Genomic DNA, 25511 nt, shown 5'->3' with positions numbered 1-25511 from the left:
GTGACTACTCCTAAACAGGAGAAAATCTGCTAAACACATAATAAACCAGCAACGGTTTACTGCTGGTGACAGGGTTCTCTCACAAAATCCCATTACCTTACTGGGATGACAAACACCCTCCCCACTGTGGGATGGCTTTCAGCATGGATTGAAGGCAGAGAACTCATGACACCAAGCTCTCTGTGTTTCCCATGGCTTACCCGAGGGTCGTGCCTCTATAATGTACCCAGTCGTGGGTTTTTCTCCTGAATCTCCCTCAGTCCATTGTAGCGTCAGCCCAGAAGCAGATTTTGTCACCAGAATTTCCTGAGGGGAGCCGGGAGACCCTGAAAGATGAAAGGAGAATAGCAAATGGTGGCAGTACCACAGACAGACTGCAATATTCATTTCTTCTACTGATATAGGGCGGGAAAGATCTAGAAGTACTGGTCAACATATATGCAACACAACCCAGCTCAATGGGCTATTGATTTTTCGCTAGTTCTAGTGCCAGCAGTTACATATCAATGGCTGGGTTTTACAGGTACCTGTGTTAGGCAGGAAAGAGCAAAAACACTCTCATTTTAACATATGCATTTAACAATACGCATTAGCATATCTGCAGCGTTTGCACATTGCCACTGCTATTTCTGACTTCAGAGGTGAAACCAGCCTCCGAGTTTCAGGGAGAGGTTCCTGGGGACAGCTGCCTGCCCATTCGCTTGGGAAGATGCCACAGCCGCGTTAGGATCCCTGCTTTATACTCTCTGTAGTGGGGCAGGAGAGGGAGACTGCGGATCCACAGTGCTGCTGCCCCAGGATAATGGCCATGGAGGGTAGTGTGATAAAATGAAAGCTTGCTGGTACCCAGAAGGGTGGAACTGCCACATCTGGCTCTGATGGAGGAAGCAAATATTTCCCTGAGCTGGAAAAGAAGCAAAAATCAGTACTGTGACCATTGCACTGATGCTCTGTGATTTACCAGACAGGCTGGTATCATTGGAGGGCATTTACCTTGTTAGATTATCTGTTTATCAAAATCACCTATCAAATAAGAAAACCAACTCTTTTGGTACAGGCACCGAACCAAGCGGGGAACGCTGATGCTGCTCCTCTTGACACATCAGGAAATGCACAGACCTCCCCCTCTGCATGAGCCCAAGTGCTGGTGGAGAGTAACTGTAAATTCTTTCTGGTTTTTTTTGTTTTTTTTTTTCATCCAAGAACCTCTGCTGGTTTTGGCAGAGTTATTCCAGTTTTGACTCCACCGCAGAGCAGTACAGTCAGAATTAATGTGCTGTGCTGTCAGGATGCAGCTTTGAAATCCCTGGCTAGCCCATTTGTGTTATGATTTATTCACACTGTTTTGTTTATTTGCATCAAACTTCTAGATTTCAGGAAAAAAGGAAACATGTTTTTCATGGGCAGTTGTGAAACTCACTGAATCATGTCCTGAGCTCCTGTGACTCAACTTCTCCTTGGCTTGGAAATTCATGTTAAGCCCTGAGTGCGCTATTCCCTGCTGTTGGACTATGTTTGTGTAACGGATCTGGCTTGCGACGTGGTTTTATGGCTCCACTTACCTTCTGCTGGCCCAGCTGTGACGTTGGCTTGCAGTTCAGGTCCATAGGCGATGGTTCGGGCTTGCACTCTGAATAAATAGGTCATGCCTTTGGTGAGATCTCGGACCTTCAGCCAGCGTTGCCAGTTCCCTTTAATGTCCACAGTCACCACCTTACTCACCCCTGCAACAGCCACACAGATTAAAAAAAAAAGAGAAAGTTGCCACGCAAAAAAAGAAATCAAGTGGAGCTTATTACATCTAGATGGTAAGTAAAATTATCTAACAGTTTGCTAAGAAAGTATTTCTTACAATTAGCAGGAGTTTAAGTAGTGATAATAGCCAATTTTCAGCACTGATAAGTATAATTAGAGTTTAAGCTTGATAAGTGGGTACTGACAAGAAAAAAACCTTACAACACAACTGGGAAATTACCAAGAGAGTACACACAACTTCACTAATTATTCTGGGAAGAAAGGCAGAGGTAAATGAAGAGGACTGCATGCTGCAGACTGCTTCCTAAGCAAGTATTTCTCCACTGCTGCTTTGCCAAGTAACCTGCAACATTGCCTGGAGGAGGAAACAAGGGCCAGCTTCTTCCCTTTCGTCTTGTCCTGTCATTTCTACCATTGCCAAGTGAATCCGGAATGAAGGATGTGTATCTCACAGGTAACTTGTGGGTATAAATGCCACTGCAATAGGGGAGGCAATCAAAGCACTATTAGCCCGGACAAGGCTGAAGTCACGACTTGTGTTTCACTCTTCTCACTCTCTAAGAATTTTTCTTACACAGATGAATTAAAATCAGTGCTGTTTCCTTCATCAAAGTTCATAGCTAGTTTCACATTTATGTTCTTAAGGCTGCATAAACGGCAGAGCGGCAATGAGTACTTTGAAAACAAAACAAAATCTAGTTTTCATTGAAATTTTCTGAAGGTAAGTCAATGGAAAGAATTTGATTTATAAAACATTTTACAGACAGGAAGTTCCAATTTACAGAGTCCTTTTGGCATTTTTCTGGTTCTCTAGAAGTACACAACACATTTCAAACCAAGAAGATAGGAAGTGGGAAAAGGGTTTTCCCACTAGAGAAGGCTGCTTGCTAGTTTGTCTTTCCAGAAAAATGCAGCAGGAAGATGTTTCTCAATCCAGATGCTTATTTTATGCAAATCAAGATTCTTCTTTCAGTTTTTATCAGTTAAATAAAGAATAATGTCCAAGCAATTTCTCTTCTAAGTTTTCTCCCAGATACAATTTATAACTCAGGGAATCTTTCCTTGGTTAACGAGGAAGCAGTAAAAGTGCTCCCTCCTTCCCTAGGTCTACTATTTCATTTCTCCGAGACAAATCAGGAAGCATTTGTCATTTTGAAGTTATGTTCCAAAAACAAACAAAAAAAAGGAACTGTTAAAAAAGGCTCCAGGGCAATTTTGTTGTCTATTATTGTGTAAAACATAACACTGTAAGGCTTAAACAAGAAAAGGTCAAACAGGGAGAACACTGTGCTAAAGAATAGAGCGCTGTTAGAAAGTTTTGCAAAATGTGCAGGTTTTAAGCAGTGGCTTGTGAGCGGGAAGGCAGGAGGTGTCACAATGGCAAGGATGCTCAGCCGAAAATCACAAATGGGTGTAAAGTCAAAAGATGCAGGAAAAAAGCTCCAGGGGGTCTGGTCCATTCATATTGTTGCATTGTAGTGCTGGCGTGGAGGAACGCGAGACCCAGGGCTGGAAAGACCCTCCGGGATAGTGGGGTCTGGCAGCTGCCAGCCCCCTAAGCCTCGCTGCCTGCATTCAGCACTGTTACGTGCTCCATATTCAAATGAGTTTGGCTCTACCTTGCTCTCTAAATAAAGGAGCATGGCTTTTCTGTTGGAGGAAAATGATGGCATCAAGGGACGGATTGCTTACCATGGCAGGAGAATAACTATGTTTGCTGCAAGCAAAATGTTGGCACAAGAGCGATTGGGTAGAAAATGGAAAATAAATTTAGGCAAAAATTTAGAATCAGAGGAAAAGCCCTCCATAACCTTCCTATTCGCATCAGAAATCTACAGGAGAAGGAGAGACAAACTGGAGTCAGAGATAGCACGCAGGCAGGGCAGAGGGGGAAGAGAAGAAAAGAAAACAAAGATTCTGAGAATGTTAAGTCAAATGCACGCAGAGAAAACACGATCTGACACTTCCATATTTTCAGGGGAAAAAATGTATTCTTAAATATTGTGTAGGAGTGAATAAAAGGCAGGAAATGCCCAAAAAGCCCGAACCTCCTGCATACCCTGTTCGCAATCCTTGGTCAGAATTAGAAATGCTTTCTGCATTAGCAATTTGTGCTAAGACCTGCCAGCTGTAAAGGCTGAAAGTGCTTTTATTCTCATGTTTTCATTCCTGAGTATAACTTTCTCAGTGCATGAGACATGGATATTCAGACAATATAGATCTTTATTCCTTACAGATGAAGGAAATACAAGTGATTGATATCCTTATTTCTTTGGAAAAGAGTTTAAAATGGATTGGCAATGGCTGAAATTACTCTCCCTGCTGTCACACTGCCAAAGTTGGACACCCTATTGAACTATTGGCCATCTACCAAGAATATAAAAATATTAATAAGACCATCCACAAACTTTGTAATCTTTTCTAATTCACCTTTAGAATGAATTTACATTCGTTTTCAGAGAAATTGCCAAATCCTCTTCTGTTGCTGTTCTGGCAAATCAATGAAACATTTGTGGCCACTGCATTGTTGTGGTCTAGCTTAAATCTAGTGCTGGGTTAAAAATGCTGCTTGAAAACTCCATGTAAACAGAAACAACTAAATCTCTGTCACAGTTATTCTCCCCTGTCAAAAGCGGCAGTGGTACCAGTGATGACTAGCACATCTGATGCCTGGGCAATCTTTGCGATAACAGAAGTGACACATGATGTGATAAGCAACACAAATGTGTCTGACGACTATTCTGGGATGGAGCCTACTCAGCAATTTCAAAGCGCAATGCGGGGAGACAATCAGGCACTCTCAGGCTGAGCTTCCTCTTCGCCCATACCAGGTAATGACGGCAGTAAAATGACTTATCAAATCACACAGAATATAGTTTGTGCAAGAAAATGAGAGAGGACAGGCAAAAGCTATATTCCACAATATTATAGTTTGCTGAACAGTTTTGGCAAAAGCGGAATTGTTTTACTTACCCTCTGCCACCTGGCTTCTCTTGGAAAATGGCTGAGAGCAAGTAGGAAATTGGGCAGAGATAAAAGATACTACAGTGCTTTTCTGTCATTTCCCCATGAATATGTATGATTGGAGGTCTTTCTTACCCTGGACAGGAGCCAAAGGCTCATAGACTACTCGATAACCCTGCAGGACTCCATTTGCTGCTGTCGGCTCGCCCCAAGACACATTGAGTGTAGTGCAAGTGATTTCAGAGAACGCCAAGAAGCTGGGAGCACTGGGTGCTGAAAGGATTACAAAAAGATTGAAATGCAGTAGGAGGAGTCAATCTGATACACATATATATGTATAAAACATTGGTTTATTTGCCCAGCGTAAATCTAAATGAAACAAGCTGAGAATGGGATTTGTCAATGGTATCCAAATGTCCCGCAATCAATCAGAAAACCAGCCCGTCCTAAGAAATGCAGCCACCCAGCTGCAAAGCTGAACCTCAAAAGCGAGTGAGGCAGTAGGACACAGAAGGAAAAGACCCTCAGAAGGGCACTACGTGAGCATACAGCCCCAGTGAACACCTCCTCTTCATAGCCACGAGCAAGGGCATTGCCTTCTCCCTGTGCTGGCGTGCTCCCACCACAGTCACATCCAGCACAGAGACAGCTCAGTCTGACTGGTGGCTTACAAAAAAAAAAAAAAAAAATTATAAAAAGCACAGTAATTCTCTCGCAGGACTGTTTGGGAGATTCACAAGCACTGGAAACAAGTTCCTTCAGATTTTCAGGTGTGATAGTAAAGGCCAGAAACAGACCCACAGGCAGTTCCCTTCTGAATCACCTTGTGAAGGGATTGCTCCTTCTGCCAGTCCATTCTTTTTTCCGCTGTATCTCTCCCTTTCGCACATGGTCCACTTATTTGTTCTCTTTTTTCCCTTCCAAGACCATTACAATGTAATGACACATCCAAAAGCTAAACCTAAACACCAGTGCCCTCCTGTATCCACCCATTTCCCTTAGCCACTGCCTGGATACATGCTGGTCATCACCAAGTCCATGCTTTGAGACAAGACAACGATCCCATACCCGCCTGGTGCGTCCTGCCCTGCGAGGGGCTGCTCCTGGGGCCGTCCCCGGCTGCGTTGAAGGCAGAGATGCAGACCATGTACCGCGTGTGGCTGGTCAGGTTTTTGAGCCGGACAGTTGTCTCTGGGAGGAAAAGGACCTTCACTTTCTCCGTGTCATTTTGGATGTCGCTCTCCCAGTAATAAATCTGTTGGGACAGTGAGATGTTTTAGTATATCCTACACCTAGAAAATTTCTGGGCATTGCAGCTATAAAAGATCAGGAAGAAGGCACAGTCTCGCTCCGGACTCCTCCGTTAAATGGGATACTAACTCTTTTCACCACATGCCCAGTCTTTTCTCTTCCTTTGGCAAATTCCCCCCAAGTCCAGTGACCATGTAGCTGAGTACATCACTCAAAAATAAAGCACAGGCTGAAGAATATGGCCTAATGACAGCAGATATGAGCTGCCAGAGTGCAGCATGAGAGGTCAGTTTTTAAATTTTCCCTGAAATGAGGGAGATGCCTGTCAGCACTGGTGTCCCGATATGATGGTCCATAATTCACCTCTGTATGCACACGATGGTTTCACCATTTGTGTTCACAGGACAGCCAAACAAATGCCTTCCTGAAGAGGGTAATAAAGTCTTTCCCTACAGTTCCTTGAGGTGTATTTCCCCATTCTTCCCCTTCATAATTTTTATCCTGATGCCATAAAATTAGGCTTTGGAGAAGACATTTCCAAGAGCAAAAGTGGTGCCAGCCCTACTTATTGGACAGGTCTGGCAGTGAGAGCATTACAACAGGCCATAGCAAGCCAGCAAGTCGAGAGAACGAGCCAAGGCAAGACTCCACCTTGGCTCTACAAGCCAAGCTGTTAGAGCCGTCTATATACGTACAAAAGAAAAAGAACATGAATTGATATATAAGGATGCTTGTTACTGCCAAGAAGGGATGCCAGATTATTCACATTGGCTTGGCTTTTCTTCGCTTATGGACCTAAATTCATCAAGAGAGGCAGAGCCAGACACTGAACACAAGCCAAGCTTCAGTGTTTGTAGACTTGCCCATTTCCACTCTCTGAGGGTCCATTCTCATGCTGGAGAAGCTAAACAACATGCCTCTGCAACGTGCTCATCTCCTATGAACCAAATGCAATTAATACTATGATTTAATTCTGTTAGAGTTAAGGAAATGAAATAATTCTTCCGAAATCTGACCTGGCTCAGGCTTCCAGCTTGGAGAAAGTTCTGCTTTTCCTAATGGTTTGTAACATTTGATAGATAGAAAGCTCAGTTCATTTTCTTCAGCACTTTTCTTACCCTTAGCTCTTGTGTGTCTGTTGCTTTTTGGAGCAGATATGTTGCCTGCATAAGTGGAGCTGCCTCCTTATCTGCATACCCTGTTTCCCCACGCTCTCCTCCACAAATAGCAACACACTTCCCCCCGCGTCCCCCCCCCCCCCCCCCCTCTCAACACCCCTCCCCCCCCGCCCCCCCCCCCCCCATCTCATTCTCTTTCTTTTGGTTTTGGGACTTAGTGCCATTTCTGTAATGCAGTCTGAATGCTGTTTTAATTTTCCTTATAGCTCTACAAACTACAGTTGCCATCACTCTATCTCGCAAGTAATAGCAACGCCAAGCAAGATAAATGAAACCAGTAGAAACAGGAGGATTGCCTTGTAGCCTTGAATGTTCCCATTTTGGCTGTCGGCAGGAGGGGGGTCCCAGGTGAGCTCCAGCTGGCTTGCAGAAAGGGAGTTTACTTGGATGTTCTGTGGGGCCAGCGCTGGTGCTAGAGAGAAAGAAGGGCAGAAGAATTAATAGTGACAAGCAGAACTGGTTCATATCCAGGTTGCAATTTTCCATTTGTGGAAGGACCCAGGACAGACTCTGTTTACGCCACAAGTCAGCCAACAGAGCCAGCCCCGGAGGGGCTGTACCACGGAGAAGTCTCAGCACACGTGGACCGAGAAACAGCCGAGCCTCCGGACGTGGCTACGTCCTGTCCCACGCAGACTGGGTTAGACACCAAATCAACTCAATCATGTCAGCAGCTTTGGGAAAGAATGGGGAATTTTGTCTTCATTCCGCCGTACCGGTTGGGGCTTGCCTTTGGCAGTAACACTGCGCTCCCGACCGACCACTCCTGAAGGTAACTGGGAGCAAGGCAGCCCCTTGCCACCGTCAGCCTGGCCTCTCACTCAGCAGCAAGTCTTTGTAACAGCCTGTTTGCAATGCTCCAAGACTTTGGGCCAAAATACTGTCTAAAATTATCTCCAAAGCCAGTCAGATGCTAATCAATTCAACTAATATTTTATGTATGACAAAATGGCTTTTAGTTTGCTACTTGTTAGCTCTGCTTTGATTATACCTTCACATATATATGCTGGTCTTTGGCTCCTGATGGCATTTCTTCTTTGCATTGTGCTTGAAAACTAATCTTTGCATGCACCTGGGTCACACCACCCTTCCCTTTGTCAGGATCCAACTTGCTGCAGGTGGATTTTCTTCCCCGGTGGCTAGCAGGGATGGTCTGCCTTCCAGACCCGCTGCCTCTGCCTCCGGCAGGTCTTAACAAAACAGCACGTGTTCTGTTTACAGAAAAGATGCCGAAGCGTGTCCTGTCCAAACCCCAGAAGCAGGAAGAGAAAGGCAGGGCAAAGGGTATGCTTCTCTTTTCTCCGCGTTCACGGTGCCGTAGCCTTCACCCAGACCACCCGAGAAAGCTGCCTCTTTTCTCTCTGCCCCTTTATGGGCCATAAATAGAAGTGATAAAACATTCACTACTCGAGTTAGATAGCCCCGGATATCTGTTCCTCTGGAGACTTCTTTCTTTAGAGAGAGTGACCTTCGTAAGTCACACTTTTCCACCAATACTCCCTCCCCCCAGAGTTATAAAATAAAATAGTAATTAACACCCACTCAGCCTGACACCAACTATTTATTTTGTTCTAACTGTGTGGTTTCCATATTATCACTGCCCACCCTGCCGTTAATGGAAATGTTAATAACCAGCGCCAGGTTGTTGTGACAGATGCTTGGGCTCATTATCAGAAATTCTTATTTACCGCTCCATTAAACGACAGAATCGCACAAAAAAACAATTCAATCAAAACTAACTGGAGGAATTTTAACAGCCACATTAATAATCCAAAACATAAATAAAGTTAATGTCTTTTGCATGTTTGCCATTGGCAACTCTATTGCAAAATTATTGCTGTACAATTAAAACGTGAAAAGCAAAATTGAAAATAGCCTTTATCCCAGTGCTCAGTTAAAACTATTTGTTTATTATATTTTTTTTGCTTCCGTTTCGGCTGGATGTAGTGGGCGCACGAGGTGACAATGACCATCAGTAAAATACAGCTTGTTCACATGGGTGCACTGGTTTAACTGCTGCCCTGCCTTCTGCACTTGGCGGAGGAGCGAAGAGAGCAGCTAGCTGGCTGGCTGTGTTCAGTGCAACACAGCGCTGCTCCGTTAAGAACCAAAAATCTCAAGATTTTGAGACTTTCACAGCACACATCAGAGTGCGAGGCCAAACCGATCACACAGTGCAAACCTGAAAATACATCTCAGAGATTTGCAGATGATGACACGCTCAGGGAAACAGGAATACGTACAATCACAGAAGAAAATGGATCACTTTAGCAATGTATTTTCTTTCTAGGTAGTGACACTACTGTCTGTCCTGAGCTGACAGCTTCAAAGTGCTCTCGATACCCAGGTCTGAGGCAGCGTCTATAATAGTGTTTTTCTTTGGTTCTCATGTGCCAGCCTGCAACAATTGCTGTTTCTGAGATGTGACCATTAGAAGACCTGGTGTACGCAGCCAGAAAAACACCACTTTTCCTTCAAACCTTTCTGGAGCATGTCTAAGAAACACAATGGTTAAAAACTGCCGGTGATCATTCTCCAGTGACACTCTCGCTGCTGGAGCTGCACTTTTGCTGGCACGGTGGTGGAAAATTTGTTGGGAGGAGAAAAAAAAAAAAAAGACGATGTGGAAAAAGACATTTCTCTTCGCTACCCCAGAGCCTCGACGAGATGCAAATTGTTTGGTTTTGTGCCCTGTGAGCCTGTCCCTCTGCTCATCTTTCAAAGGCTGATGTGTCCCTCCTTCTAAGCACAGATTTCTTGTTGACAGCAAGGGACGGCTGAAAAGTGCTGCTGATGCTTAATGTGGCTCTGTGCAGACAGCACATTACATTAAGGGTGAAAAGAAATACTTCAAAAAGAAGGAAACACATCCCTAAAGACTCTACCTGTTTGAAACCCCAAACTATTCAACTGAATGTATGGACAGCCTGTGCCAATAAAAGCAAGTACTTTTTAAAGGTGAATTCAAAAGCCTTTTACCTTCTAGGAATGCAGTTCAAGATTACCGAGCTCTGAATTTTTCCATGGCTGTTGAAATCACAAATACATAAAAAGCAAGGTTAAAGCTGCATACCTCACACTGCTTTAGGTGTTAGTGACATTATCAACTATAGCAGGAGTGACACAGACCCCTGAGGGTCCAAACTCAGCTCTTGGCAGCTGGAAAGCATTTTACTTTCCCTGAAAAAAAAGTATGTATTCATGAAGTCTAATTCTGTGCACGTATCCTGTCTTGGAATCTCATGCAGATATCTGTAAACATTTCTTTTCTTTTCTGATTTCAATTCACCCTTGAGATTGAGAGTGTTTCAAGGAGACAGCCAAAAAGGAGAAAGGCTGAGCAGGTTGTATAGTAATTAATAAAAAACCATCATCATGTATGGACTGGGATGATGTTGGCAGGATCACGTAAAGACAACAAATCTTTCTGGAAACGCAAAAGAGTCAAAATGATCCCATGAATAAAGTTACACATCTAAATCCGCATTTAAATATATCACTGCCCTCATTTTCCAGTCGTACTGAACAGCCTCTGCTCACAGTGCAGTCAATTTGAGCTTGCAAATGCTTATAACCTTTAAAGAGAAGGTGCTTAAAATCCCCAGCGGCCAGCCTGCACCAGAGCTCCGTGAGGTGCAGAAGGTTCACCCTCGTTTTTCTCGCTGCTTGCTTGGGATATTTGCTCTCTGGGCTGAGTGGCACCGAGAGCTTTTCATCAATACGAAACTACTACTCCTTTTCTTAGTGACAGTTGCCACGATGCGCTGTAGCACAGGTAGGCTACAAATCCTGTGATTCAGTGGGTAAACTTAAAAACTGCTTTTATGAAGCATTCCTTGCTGCTCTTACATCTGCTCCAGTTTCTGGGTAGCAGAAGATTTCTCCTCTACTGATTTTCTAATTGTTTCTATAATGCCAGTATTATGTCAGGAACTTCACAGACAAGTCTGGGACAAGATTCCCCAATACTCATGTCATTTAAATAAACATGCAGGCAAAAAAATGAGGAGAAAAATGCAGTGAAAGAAATGGAAGATTCTCTGTGCATCAGCTTGATCCCACAGTTCCAAACAATCACAAGCAAATTTCTGCTTTGTAAAGACCTCTGATCCTTTTCTATGTAGCAAACATTTTCCCCCCAGTTCATCAAAGCATGCTTTTGTGAACACGCCTGCTTTTATTCCCTCGTAATCAATATATTTGCATTTTGGTGCTAGCACCTAGAGGCCAGAATCTCATTGCACAATATGTTGCATAAACACAGAACAAAGAGACAGCTCCAGGCTTAAAAAGCCTCTAATCTGTATGTCTACACATTATAATGGAGGGGTGGCTGCGGCGTGTTCTGACATATCAGCTGTTATCTTATCTACCTAGTGAGTAACAACAAGAGGGAAGCCACAGCAATATTCAGTGTAGCATGTGCTGACAATTAAAGCACGCACATGCAGCACCTCCAAAGTTTACACGCAGGTTCCTGGCACACACAGTCATGGAAAACAGAGCTGGAAAGGATTTGGAGAGCCCTCAGACAAGCCATCCTCCTGCGTCACACCGGGATCAGCTTGGCTGGTCAGATGTTTGTGCAATCTCGACCACTGACCTCTTTCTAGATTCCCCCGCCATCCCCACACACTCTACCAGCATATCCCTGTTTTAATAACTCTTAAAATAACTCTCAGGTTTTTTGTTTTTCCTTGTGTTTTTTTTTTTTTAAATATCTAGCCTAAACCATCTCGCCATACTGAAGTTCTGTCCCTGCAGTGGCACGGAGAACAGTTTGTTTCTTCTCCAGTTGCAGCCACTGCCCTCAAGTTACGGCATAGTAAGCAACAGTTAAGTGGATTATAAAAGCCAAACACAACAAAACAAACAGAAGGTCACAAGATAAAACAGTGAGGCTGATCTGCAGAATGGGCAAAGTGAAACGCAAGAGGTTTTCTTGCAGCGTGGGCTCAGAAAAGGAACGCAAGCATGGTCCTTCCCAAGAAAGAATGAAGAGGCGTATCTGCAGATGTTTGCAGTCACTCCTTCCACGAAGGAAAAGCAGCGTGAGAGAAAAACGTTTAGTGTTTGTTGGCCGTTTTCTTACGGCGTCGGTGAAAGAGAGGTGGGAGCGAGGAACGCTTCCCCTGTGCAGCAGTACCTCTGTGCCATCAGGAATGCTGCGTGAGCGATGCTGATTAGTTCAATAATGATTAGTTAATTGTGCTTCAAAAACAGCTACTGCGAAGCTGCTTTCCGCTGTGACAAAGCGGCACAAGCTATATTTAGAATGTAAAAGATGTTTCCCACCAATTTCTGGCTGTTTTAAGCTAGGCTACATTTTGTGTTGGAAGTGCGTACTTTTTCCAAGGACTGCACTTTCTGGTGTTACTCAGATGTATTTCAGATGCAATAAAACGGGCAGACCCATGTACAATAGATGTGGGTCTTAACGCCTCCAATGCAACTCCACTTGCTAACATTGGACCTGAGTGCTCCTGCCCTCTTATTCCTGACAATTTGGCACCAAAACCTAGTTCTCTGCCAGTTATTAACTTCAGCAGGCTTGTATCACCCTGCAACTAGAAATGATTCTCAGGAAAGGAACAATCTGGTCTCCCCCATCTTTGAGAAGCCCAACTTCCTACTGGGTGTGAGTGTGTGTGTGTGTAAAGCAGAAGGAAATAGCCAGGTTTTAATAGGAATCACAGAATGGTAGGGATTGGAAGGGACCTCTGAAGATCATCTGGTCCAACCCCCCTGCCAAGGCAGGATCACCCAGGGCAGGTTGCACAGGAATGTGTCCAGTTGGGTTTTGAAGGTCTCCAGAGAAGGAGACTCCACAACCTCTCTGGGCAGCCTGTTCCAGTGCTCCGTCATCCTCACAGTAAAGAAGTTTTTCCTTTTGTCAGGGATGTTGATATATGTGAGATATGTATTGATTTACATGGTTGCATAGGTCAGTGTAAGAGAAATGGAAATGTTTCCTAGTGTACAAGACACCAGTGGAAGTCAATACAAGAAGAACTTGAACATCATCTCTCTCACCCTCATGAACACTGATAAAGAGGGAGCACAATCTAATAAAAAATAGAAAGATAAACAGACAAACCTACCTTGGTGGAGAAAAAGAGGTGGAGAGGAGAAAGAGAATAGCTGTCAGGATAGGGGCTTTGGGAATTTAGCACACCCACGATTGCTTTACTCTGTCATATTACCTGAGTAGGCACAGGCCTGGCCCCCTCCCTGTATATTATACTTAGTACAGTAGCTGTGTTTTGCCACATCAAATTTTTAAGGGTATTAACGTCATGAAAAAGCATAAAAAAGAGCAGATGCAAATGATACCCAAAAGTAACAACCCCAGCTTCTTTGCTTAGCACTGGGAAGCTTCCCACCATTGACTAGGCACGTCTTCAGCCGTCTGCAGAGATATGAGAGGGAGGCGAGGGTGGAAGGAGGACAGAGGGAGAGATGACATTCACTGCGCATATTGGAAAAACATTGAAATGAAATGAAGACTAGAAATGGAGTATCCTTTCCATGGATCCAGATTCTAGGAGGTTATCTGCCAATGCCATTTTTCTGAACTGAGGAGGCAATCGTGTTCTGAGGAAACCTTCACAGATATGACTTATTCATGAAGAACCTTCATAAACTGGCAAGTGACTTAAACAGAATTAATTCTCATCCTGTCCTTCACCATTTCTTCCAGCAGTGATGAAAACACTGTTGCTGTGATTACTAATCTTTTAATAGGGTGTTCAGATTTCCTAATGAGCCATGTGCAGTCCAGTTCCACGTGCAATTCATGGGATAGACATGACCTGAGCGATGCAGAAAAAGTTACCGTGATCGTATTGCAATGCCCACAACCGAGGCAAATCTCACGGAGCAGTGCTGCGAAATAGAGCCTGCCTGCAAACAAAAATGACATGTTTCTTTTGCTGAAGCCCACAGTTCTACTTAGCTGATACAAACCTAAAATAGGCTATCACATTGCGTACTGAGATTATCCATCAAGGGACTGAGAGCGCCTGGCCCATAAGTAAAGCCCTTACAGAACTGTCAGACTGCCTCTGGAAAGGGCATACAGGTGGTTAAAACAGGAAGGGGGAAAATAATAAAATGAGCTTTTTCCTCTATTTCTTTTGTGTCAACAAGGCTATGATCACACACAGGCAAGCAGCCCATCAGTCAGCAGAGACGGACCCACGAGCAGGAACAGCAAGAGTCTGACAAGTATTAGGTATGCGCAAACAAACATACAGGCATAAACCTACGAGCTAAAATCCCCTCTCACTTACATCAATGCAAATTAGGGTTAGCTCTGCTAAGGCTAGTAGAGCTAATCCAGTGTCAAAATTGTGTAACTGAGAGCAGTGTCAGCTCTGATGAGTGCAGATTCACCCCCCGGGAGGCACTGAAGGTTGTTCAAGGGTGCAAGGGATGGTGAAGAACTCCTGAGTGTTTGATACTCTGGCCTGATCCTCCCTCGTATGCACGGGGAGGAGCGGGAGCAGCATTGGGAGGGTGGGAAAGTACCGCTCTCAACTCTCATAAAAAAGTCTACCCATTAGACAGAGGCAAAATTACCTACTTCAGACTATTACCCCAGGCTGTCTGGTTCCCAAGACTGCTCCTCCTTCATTTATAGCCATGTTCCACTCATTATAATTTGTTAATCCCACACTCTAATATAATACCACAAGTTCACGGCAGCCGACAAAAGCATCTACTTAATGTTCACTAAGAGTAACAGCAGCACCTACTAACGCCTGATAAGCACCAACAACTCCTTCTGCTCCACTAAAGTCAAGAGAGCATATCAAGTAATCAGGGTGAACCTCCACTGGGTTTGCCATATACCAAATGTTAAAAGCCATATTGGGAAAAAAGTCAAACTGAGCAGGTGAGACCTGCCGCTGCGATAACCTTTCACTGTGGCTTTAATGCAAGTTTGGGTAGCTGACCAGCATGAGGGATTAATTTAGGATTTACAGATTGCAATGGTCAGGGAACACCAGGGACCCTACAGAGGACTGTGATCTTGTGCTCCTGGGGAAAGAGAGATTTAAATTTATATTTTCTCAACTCTGAGTGAGAGTTTTCTCTTTCTTGGTTTATTTTGCAGTCATAGCATCCCTGAGTTCACCACTGTGGTCCTATACACCTGTATCATCTCAGTGTCTGGACTCCCATGGCCAAAATGTTTTCGAATATTGCTAATTCATACTTTCATAAGAAAAAATGGCAACTTTTTTGTTTTCAGTCTACAACAGGCAACCTGCAATGCCTCCAGTTCCATGACTGACGACGGATACAGCAAACAGATGTCAGAAAAGAAAACCAACTGTGTTTCTCTACAGCTGGCTTCACAGCAAAGCTGTACAGAGGAGGCAAAGCCACGGGAGTTGAGACCCATAGGAAAATACTTAGAACATTTTGCTCGCATATCCCAGGATGACTGAAAACAAGTAGAGCAGGGCTGCACAATTAGAGGAATTAGAAATTTGGCTGCAAATATAACCCTTTAGTCAAAAATACTCAAACTCTAGCCTGTGTCTGCTTGTATATGAGTTATCAGCCAGGGGCTTCCCCACTTCTTTACCAGTGCAATTTATGGTCCATTTTACTTTACTACTCACCGCTCATGTTTTTGAAAGGAAGGTTAATTCCTTTGCTTTTAATGGAGTAGCTCTGCTGTTAGTTCAGTAAGGCTTTGCATACATGATCAGGCTTCTCATCCCTCCGCCCTTTGTGTTCTGTGCAGGGATGTCCCTGCACTCAGTTCTTCACAGGCCATATAACACTGCAGCAGAACAGCTAATTTGTCCTACCACTCCCACGGCTGCTTGCACCAACTACAGAACAAAGACAGGAGTCCTGATGATGAATTTGAGTAAGGAGAGTCTGTCGGTCTCAGGCTACAGCCAGTACTGAAATCGACATCAAATTGTTGGGTTTGTGAGGTGGAAGTTCATCATCTGAGCAAAACATCGCATGGCAATCGCAGCCCAACACCACCCACACCAGCAATAGCAGTGGCAGAGATAAGCAAGCTCAGCTGATCAAAAAGTGATGATATTGTCGCTTGGACAGAAACATCTTTCCTACATTGAGACGTGATAAAAAGAGGCAATTAAACCAGAGCTAAGCAGGAGCTGCCGCACTGTATAAAGCATTATGCTGTACCAAAGGCTGCTTATGACCAATATTAACAACTTAATGAGCTGTTAATGAGGCGAGCATTCAGCTTTTACTTGCAGCATGAAAACATTGCAAATCATTTTAGGGAGCTTCTGGACTGTCAATGGAGAATTAAAGATGTCAAATAAGCCCATCAAATCTATGTCTCAATCTGGACACTGCTTTCCAGTGCATTCTTTTAAAATTCTGTTTCCTATATGGTAGAATAACTTGCTTTGACAGCAGTATGACTCGCACTTAGACTTTGCTTCCTTCTGCCTTGACATTAGATTTCAGTCTCCAGAGAGCTGCAGGGATGTCTTTCTGACATGTTGACGTTAAGGACACTTCTTCCACAGACTCACACTGGCACGGTTGCTTTCTGTCGTACCATTATAAGAACAGCTACTCAGCTAAGCTAGCAAATTTGGAAGTTTAATTATGAAACCTTTGTGCTCATCTGTAAACAGATTAAGAACGTAAAACTACCCTTACAGAAAATGGCCAGTTTGAATAGGAAAGGGAGACAAGGTTATATAGAAAATTCATATCCATAATTCCCCAGCAGTGCAGAAACACTGGTACAATGACTAATGCTCTAATGTAGGCACACTTTAGTTTGTTATTTTTCACTATCCTGTCACAGCCCTGCAGGATTAGATAATGCAGCCGAGTGCTATCTGTGCTGTTATTACCACCAGTGGAGCTGCATTGATGGGAACAACAAATCCAAATTGCACTTCCTGCAGACAAGCCCCAAGTGGAAAACATGTATAGAGTGAGTTGGAGGAGTTTAAAATCCACCAAGAAATACTGATGGGATGTACCCAGTGACTGATCCTACTCTCTGAAACGGAATGCCGTTGGGATACAGGCATAATGGTTTCCAGTAATGCAAAAGAAACTGAAAAGAAGTTTCTGTTCCAGTCCAAACAGGAAACGTCTTGCCACTTCTCCCCACCCCCGCCCCAATCTTTGTATAGTTTCCCTTTCTTGCTCTGCTCTGATTTTACTCTCTCTTTTAGTGCATTGTTGGAGAACATGGCTTGGATCTTTAACTCTGAGCTCAGAGGAGAACTTCTCCTTCCTCAGGGAGAAAGCCACTGGGGACAGAATGAAAACCAAGTGTCACTCGTGGAGCAGGGCATTCCCAGAACGGCTGTGTAGAGCTCATTCACAATTCAGCATGATGTTGGAAGAGCTCTGCATATTCTTTAAATTCAAAGGGTAGGGGAAAAGGAAAATCAGTGTTTCAAACACCCTGCCATGCCCCGAAAGTAGCCTTTTGCTGATATTCAAAAGTGTCAACAATTAAAAGGCAAATACCTTGGCATTTCAAAGACTTGGTGCTTTTAAAGTGCCAAGGAAGGTCAACCTCTTTGTTTAAAGTTTGAGCAAGTGAAACTAATGATTTATTTATTGTACTACTTTCCAACAGCTTCCCTCCATCCTCCTTTGTTTATCAAGGGAAAATACTGTCCTTAGGCTGACAGATTTTAGACTACTGCAATGTGAAATGACCACGACAATCCTTCTCCTTCTTCCTCCAGTGGCATCTGGGATGGAAATGCCCACCCAGTTCTTCTAGCTGTGCCAGTAGCAACGTGCTCCCTATCTGCATAGTCACCGAGAGACATGGCCCACGTGTCCCAAACAGATAGGAGAAAACAGCCAAGAGGGCCACAGCAGACTGAGTCAAGCTGCCAGCTCTAATGCACTGAAATGTGGCCATTCCTCTTGTAGGCTGTTAACAAGGAGGCACAGGGGACTTCTCTGCACAGCATCTTCTCAGGTCCCGTCGGGGCAGGGAAGGAGATAAAGTTTCCATGCTGTAAGAGAAATGGGGGCCCAAGGTAGTGCTGAGGGACTCCTTCCTCCAGAAAGCGACCTGCGACGGGGAGGTGACACCATGTAGGGCATTGTGTATGAACATGTGAAAAGAGTGAGGCCTGCAGAAAGAGATGAAAACACTCAAGGACAAAGCAGCCTTGTTCTGAAAACCTTCTCTGGCATTAGCACGAGAGACAAAGGGACATTGCTCGAGCACAGATAGCCAGGTAAGTAGGGACAAGAGCTCTTTGCTAGAAGCAGCTTATCAAGGGGAGCGAGGTGTCTGGAGTCAGGTCTTTGCTGCCTTATGAGGCTTCTTTCCCCATAGCGCGGCCTCTTCTCTGTATTTTGTCTTTGTCCAGGAAGACCTGTGGAGCCACAGGCAGGAGGGCAGATGAAAAATTGCAGATAACAGTGGGAACGGGGAAATTTGCTGTGATATCTGCAAGCTTTGCACCAAGAGGTAAATTCAAGTTTTTGAAGATGGTAAGAAAAAAGAGGTAAGAAGCAGTCGTCCCCCATCCCAATCCTGTCCTTTCCAAGCTACAGTTTCACTTTGAAAAACGTGAGATGGCCAGGAAACCTGCTTTTCTGGAAGATGATGCTAGCAACCAAAGTGGCATTTCAACAGAGGACTTCTAAGAAGTCTCCATCTTCCAGCTCTTTTTATTCCTTCCCTTTCCCATTGCAGAACCAGCCCTCAGAGATCATTATTAAAAAGAACAACAACAACAAACCAGCCTCATCAGTTCTTGTGAATTCTGAAGGTCACCAATGTCACCATCAGTTATACTGCCACACATCATTCCCCTCTTCACACAAATGGATTTAGAACCTGTTTAAAGGCTAGTGTCTCTCGGTGCACTTCACGCCTTCTGCTACCTTCTCTCCACACACACGCGCTCTCCTCCAGCAGCAGCTGCTGGAAGAAATTATGAATTCCATTATTTTTCAACCAGAACAGCTTTGCAGTATATGGGAGAAGCACTGGAGGCTGCAGGCTCGTTAGCACAGGATTTGTATTGCCGCCTTCCATTTTATTCACCTTCCCAAATTAGGTGAAGCACGCCTGCTCCAAACCTGTGATTTCTGTTTAATTAAAATGCGGGTAGCGGAGTCTCCTGAACTCCAGAGCCCACCACACAATCAGATAGTGACAGCGACCTGGTAGAATAATGCTCTTGATATAGTGGCTGCTCTAACAGAGTCTTAATTCCAGTCGAGCAGAACAGCACCTCTGGTAGCAGCTGCATTTAGGGCTGGGATGAATAGCTGTACCCAGCCTCTCACTGAACACACACTGCCTTCCCAATCAAAGCCGGCACCCCTGACAGCTGAACTGTTAAATGAATTAACAAGGCGAGAAGGGGCCTTGCCGACGGGGCTGCGACTCCCTTCCTAATTTCTGCAAGTGGCAGCTTTCAATTTTTCTGTCATTTGTCGGGAGATGCACATGGTTCTCTAACGAGCAGGGCAGAGCTGCAGCCAGCTCTCAAAAGGCGGCGTTACGAGGATCTCCCGGTCTGTGGAGGAGAGGGGTCCAGATGCTTGAGGCGGGTGGGGAAGGACACCAGCTCTGCTCAGGCTGGACAGGCAGCGCATCCTTCCCGGCGCCGCTGGGCATGAGGACTCCCAGCCCGCTCTCCTGACGCGGGGAAGAATTGCTCTCCACACCGGTGAGTTTTGCAAACATCCAGGCAGAACTCAAAATGGAGCCTCTGCCGGGGCTTTGATCTTATGGGCTACTGTAACAAGAAAAAGGTTTTGCTCCACCTGTAGCGCAAAAAAGACCAACCCCAAAACAAACCAAATAACCCAAAACTCATGAAAAACCCAAAATACTTGCATCCATCTCCCTTATTCACCAGGCAAGTCAGGACACAGATGTCTGTTACTCATGCCTGGCCTGTTGCCTACCAGCAGGTTGTTCTCTCCCAAAATTTCTCCCCGTCCATCAGTGAGAGGCAAGTGAGCCCTGAGCCCTCGGAGACTGTCGGCTGGGGTACAGCTCAACAGCCCTCCAGGGCTTGAGAGAAACTCCCCATTTGGGCGCTTTTTACTCATTTGATTGCCAAACTGCCAGAAGGGTGGTTTTAACGGCTTGTCTTTTCAAGTTTGTCAGGGGGCTCCCTTGCCTACTGGAGCTTTTATTGTAAAAGTCCAGATACGATGATAGGACAACCTTAAATCTAACAGGGGAGAGCGCAAGAGGGAAGGAAAGAATTACAGACACTCCTTCTGTGTCGCTTGCCTGGCTGCACCAGTCAAAGAAGCTGAGCAGCACATCAACCATCAGGATTATTTCCAGGTGCCCTATGTTGTATGAAACACACACCAGAACTTAACAGAATTGGGTATTTTGACTGAGCTGGCCTAAAACCAGCACATTTCCCCAAAGGCACGTGCTGTATATTCCTTTTTACAACCTAGAAAGGAATGTTCTCACACCTACCAGAATTATTGCAACCCTTACGGCAGAATGAAGCACCATTTAAGAGTACTGAGACATAAGTTATCTGGGGCCTTCAGACCAGGGACCGGTTCCCTTCAGTCATTTTGTGTTCAGTGCTATGCCTGTGTTGTCAGTGCTGCTTGTTTATTGGAAGGCTTTCTCTATTTTTGACATGGATGCCCCATTGCTGAATCTAAGCAGACCCATTTTTTCCAGTTTGCTGTTTACCTGCCTTTACCACGGGTAAGAACATCAAGCAAACAAGAACAACAAAAACTTGTATTTCCACAGCACACTAACTCAAAGGTGTCACAAATCAATTTAAAACTTAAATTGCAATACCAGCTCCAATCACTTTACTCACAGTATAAATCACAGCCAGTTCTGGAGGTGGAAGAGGCAGTTATATAACAAAGCATAATAACTTCACACAACACGGGGGAAAATCGGCAGGAGGATCCAACGTTCATCATCTCTACCACACGAACCTGGATTGTCCCTAACCAGAGGTAAATCCAGTATCTCTAAAAAGCCATCTGAGTCACGCTACAACTTCAGATATACCAGCCCTGCCTGCAAAAGAAGGTCTCCTCGATGTCTCAGTTTCCTCCCAAGTTTGGCTCTTTCCATTGCCCTGTTCCCTGTCTGAGTTACGATAAGGAAGACCCGGACCATGGGATTAAAAGACATGACATAACAGCATTTCATTGTTTTCCCCAGCTGATTTTCTGTGCCATGTACATGTGTATAAATGCATGTTCTGGCTCCATTTGCAGCAGTGAGATATTTAGCTCTGAAACAAAAATCTATTTTGAAGCCAGATACAGTTGGCTCCACTTGGGGCTTTCTTTGCTGCAGTTGCAGAAGCTGGAGCAGCAGCAAACTAGAAAAAAAAGTAAATATTGCCAGCTGTCTCTCCAGAACTATGCTGCTCTGATTAATTTATGATGTTTTCAGAGAAAGATAGTGAATGTTACACTATGTTTGAAATGAAAAGGTTAAGTAGACTTTGAAAAAAATGTGCAGTAGAGTTTAAAAAAAAAAAGTGCTTTGCTTAGTTTTAAGCAATAGAATATTTAATGAATAATAATAAAATGAATTAGTGCTGGGTTTGATAGCTTCTACATCCTAGCCTTGAGACAGAAGAACAAAAGCGTAATCAGATTCATTCACGGCGGCAGACTGAACAACGGAAGGGTACGTGTCACCTATTCTTGTTCTAAGCTTCAAAAGATGCTGCTGCAGAAATTGATACCGTAACTAACAACTATTTCAGCGCCAGCCTCTCTCCAGCAAGGGGCCACCATAAATACGGCACCGCCGCCGTGGCTGCGAGGAAGACATCAGCTATTCCAGTGCTGCGCTTCTAATCCAGAGTCACTGAGAAGAAGAGACTCTGCTGTGCCTTATCTGGGCTCTGCAAAATCATCTGTTCCACAAAGCATTCAGGGAAGTCTCTAGTTAACTGTCTTGTCCCGATTTCTGCCTTCAGCTTTCCAGTGGAGGGATTTAAAAATGATCAGCGAGTTACATTTCATAAATACAGCCCGGATTCATGCACCAGACGCATAATAACTAAAAGCAGCAATAGTGCCACGGATCCTCTGCTGCTGTAGAGCCTGGATGCAGGTACAGGGTCTGCATGTTCCTGAGAGTAACCGTCATCTGCGCCTCCAAAGCCAGCATTAAACTGGAAACAATGTCCTCTTGACTTCAAGAGCATGAAAATACAGCAAGGTGTGTTGCACAGGCAACGTCTCTACACAGAGAGCTATAAAATAAAAGAACTGGCTTTCCAAGTCTCCCTTGTTTAGTAGTTTTGTTTCTTCTCCCTTGTGGCTTTCCTGTGCTCCACTTTTCACTTTAACTTGACTCAGTTTTTCCCTCAAGCTAATTTGTTATGAACAGTCATCCTCCTGCAACTCCAGAAATATTTTCTCTTCTTTCTCTCAAATGCCGTTTCTCCCTTATTTGTGTAGACCAACTGGCTTTTAAACGGCAAGAAACTGTCAGTGCCAACCTATTCCAGAAAAAGATGTGCCAAAAAACTCATGTCAGTGAGCATGACCAGGGCATTTTTCAAATCATTCCTTTCCTGGGCAAATATTAAATATTATCTGGAGAATATTGAAACATGTCAGTATTTAAAAAAAAAAAAAATCAACTAATTTTCCTTTTACCTACCTGCTTCACCCACGAACACTTCCACTGGTGTGCTGGTAGGGCTCTCACCAATTACATTATAAGCTGTCATTAGTACTTCATATCTCTTGTATTTCTTCAACTCTGAAAAAGTAAAATATTATATGTAATCATTTATACTGTATTACAGGTATTTTGTAGACTCCATCACCTCTTTATCACCTCTCTCATGAAATACAGCATCAAATAGTACAATTAGTGCAGTCTGTACTTCCATCATTCCTTAATTCACACATCACAGCAGGATTTGCATAATTATGAAAGAACTTTGCAGTGAAATGGCATGATTTTCCAGTGTTTCCTCACAGTGTTGCTCCAGTGAGAGGAATCATTCCTGATGGGTACCTAGCTAGAGGAACATCTCTAGGTCATTCTTAATGACAGGAAAAGGCAGGCCTTTGCTTTGAATGTTCAACATATGGGCTCCTTTTGATCTCTACTGGTAGGAGAGAACATGGCTTGACGCCTTTGCCTAATCCTAGGGACTTTCATCCGGGGAGTCATTTAGCAACGGCACTGCTCAAGAATGGCACTGCTGCAGCGGGGTGCAGAAGACGACCTGCAGCGGTGAATCTGGAGTCCCGTTCAAAGTACGGCATGCGCATCCTTCTCCTTCAAAGTGACCACAGCCTGAACATCAATCACAAAGAGAAAGGAGAATTTGAAGTCTGGACTCCATCTGGCTACCAGGCAATACATTTATTTCCTGATGTATAGAAACTACTCTGACAGATGAGATAGGAGAACGAGAGCAGTGTGAAAAAATCTAGAAAAAAACCAATTGTCTGAGGGTAATTAGTAGATGCAAATGAGAGTGGAGTAGAATCATGTCAACGTCATTAGGGGAGGCAGCGCCTGAGCAGTTTCATTTCAGATTTTGCATTTTCAGGATGAAAGAATCAATCCTAACAGAAATATTTATCATCTAAAATATTTAACAGTGAAATTAGAGCAAGAAAGCAATCAATAATATAAATTGCTGTATTTAAATAAGCACTGAATTGATTTAAGACACGCATGGCCAGAGGTCTAAATTTCTCCCTTTGCCAATAATTTTCTCTGCTATCTATGAATCACATAGTATCCTTAAGTCTGTGGCTGACGGTATGCCATCAGTTTGGTAAGGCTCAATAAGCTTAATCACACACGTTTGTCTAATTTCAGTTTCACAGAAATGTTTACAAGTGTTGTGCTCCTACATCTGACTCAGAGTCCAGCACCGTTCCCCGGTTTCAGGCTGTTACGATATCCGATACATCACTAACTTTTTGATGTAATACCACTAAACTCAGACGGACTGCAAAACATGTAGCGAGCAAATCAGCAATAATGACGCTAAGCTCATAAACAAACAAACAAAAAATAGTAAGATAGGTAGGACATAGTACTGGGCAGCTTGTACCGGGAAACTTTGACTGCTGCCATGAAAAGCCACAAGGGAGATTTTAGTGTTAACTGGATGTGGAAGAAAATGGAACACATGAGAGTTCATGCATGCAAGTTTCAGTGGGGATAGGGCTTCACTTTTTTTTTTTTAGCCCATCACAATCTGTGACTCAAAAGCCTTGGGCAAAACCTATCTAGTGAACCATCATCACCACAAAGCAACTTGCCTTTTAACTCTGTCGAATGCTATTTTATTCATTTCCAATTGAAAACACCTCTGGAGATGCACATAAATTCATCGGGCTCTCTGTAAACTGGCCTCCTACTCCACAGAATGCCTCAGCATTGCAATGCTTGAATCATAGGACTAATGATGTGATACAGCTAAACTCAGATGGACTGCAAAATATGTAGCAAGCGAATCAAAATTCATTTAGCATCAGCAATACTGGGTTGTTACAGTCAATAATGTTTTACCTTCCTAGCAGCCACATTTTTACAACAGCTACCTACTTGTGTCTAAAGCAAAGGCTTAAAGAAAAAGAAACTCAAAAAAGCTGAATCATTAATCTGTGTTGATTTCTGCTAGATTCACCGAGGAGAACCATAGGCGTTTGCCTATAGCGTGTATTTTGAACCATTACAAAGAGTCTCATCTAAAGGCAATGTGCACTTACGTGTTAATTCATACGTCGTTAATGCAGAGCTGCTGTTCACTGTCTTGAAGCTGCTTTGGGCTATTCAGGGTAAGCAAAGCAGAAAGCTTGTTACAGTGCAAGGAAATAGTTATTGCAAATGATGTACAGCAGAGACAGAGGCAAATGATGCAGCACACACATACACAGTTTGAGCTTTAAGACTATACCTTGAAGGGCAATAAAATCACATCGCTCTCTCGTAACACATCAAAAGCATCTCACTCACACGGGGCTGTTTCATTTCCTCCTCAAACAGAGGACCTCACAAATATACAACACAGAAATGTTCTGGCTCCTAGATTAAATAGAACAAACGAGTAAAAATGAAACAATTTCTAGGGGGGGAACTCTCAACACTATTACATCCGTATTGCTCAACATGCAAAATTCAAAACCTGAAGAGCTGCAGGGTAAAGACCTGGAACACGGGCCACAAAGAGTGAACACTTACAATAGGACAGGACCCATTTCTTTAAATGTGTGTTAGATTTCCCACAGTTTCACTTATAGAATTCAATATTCCTGCTGTGAGTGAATTGTAGTAATATGCTAAGCTGTGCAAAACCATGGGTCAGTGAGGAACAGAGGTGTACTAAGGTGAGAATTGTCATATTATGAGGA

General features: G+C 43.9%; 1 protein-coding gene across 1 annotated transcript in view; it reads right to left on the bottom strand.

Moving 5' to 3' along the window:
* Window positions 1-200: 200 nt before the first annotated feature.
* LOC104616940 (protein sidekick-1-like) overlaps window positions 201-25511 on the bottom strand; it is a gene marked incomplete at both ends in the record, with an annotated part of 58419 nt that continues 33108 nt past the window's right edge. The window contains 7 exons of the mRNA XM_010282115.1: window positions 201-326; window positions 1563-1724; window positions 4855-4992; window positions 5788-5974; window positions 7445-7560; window positions 22789-22890; window positions 24870-24929. Coding sequence (XP_010280417.1) covers window positions 201-326; window positions 1563-1724; window positions 4855-4992; window positions 5788-5974; window positions 7445-7560; window positions 22789-22890; window positions 24870-24929 — 891 coding nt within the window. The remainder of the gene's footprint in view (window positions 327-1562; window positions 1725-4854; window positions 4993-5787; window positions 5975-7444; window positions 7561-22788; window positions 22891-24869; window positions 24930-25511) is intronic.

This window comes from Phaethon lepturus, unplaced genomic scaffold (assembly GCF_000687285.1).
Source record: "Phaethon lepturus isolate BGI_N335 unplaced genomic scaffold, ASM68728v1 scaffold42502, whole genome shotgun sequence".
Lineage (NCBI taxonomy): Eukaryota > Metazoa > Chordata > Aves > Phaethontiformes > Phaethontidae > Phaethon > Phaethon lepturus.
The sequence above is the reverse complement of the archived record's forward strand: the minus strand, read 5'-3'. Positions and strand labels throughout refer to the sequence as shown.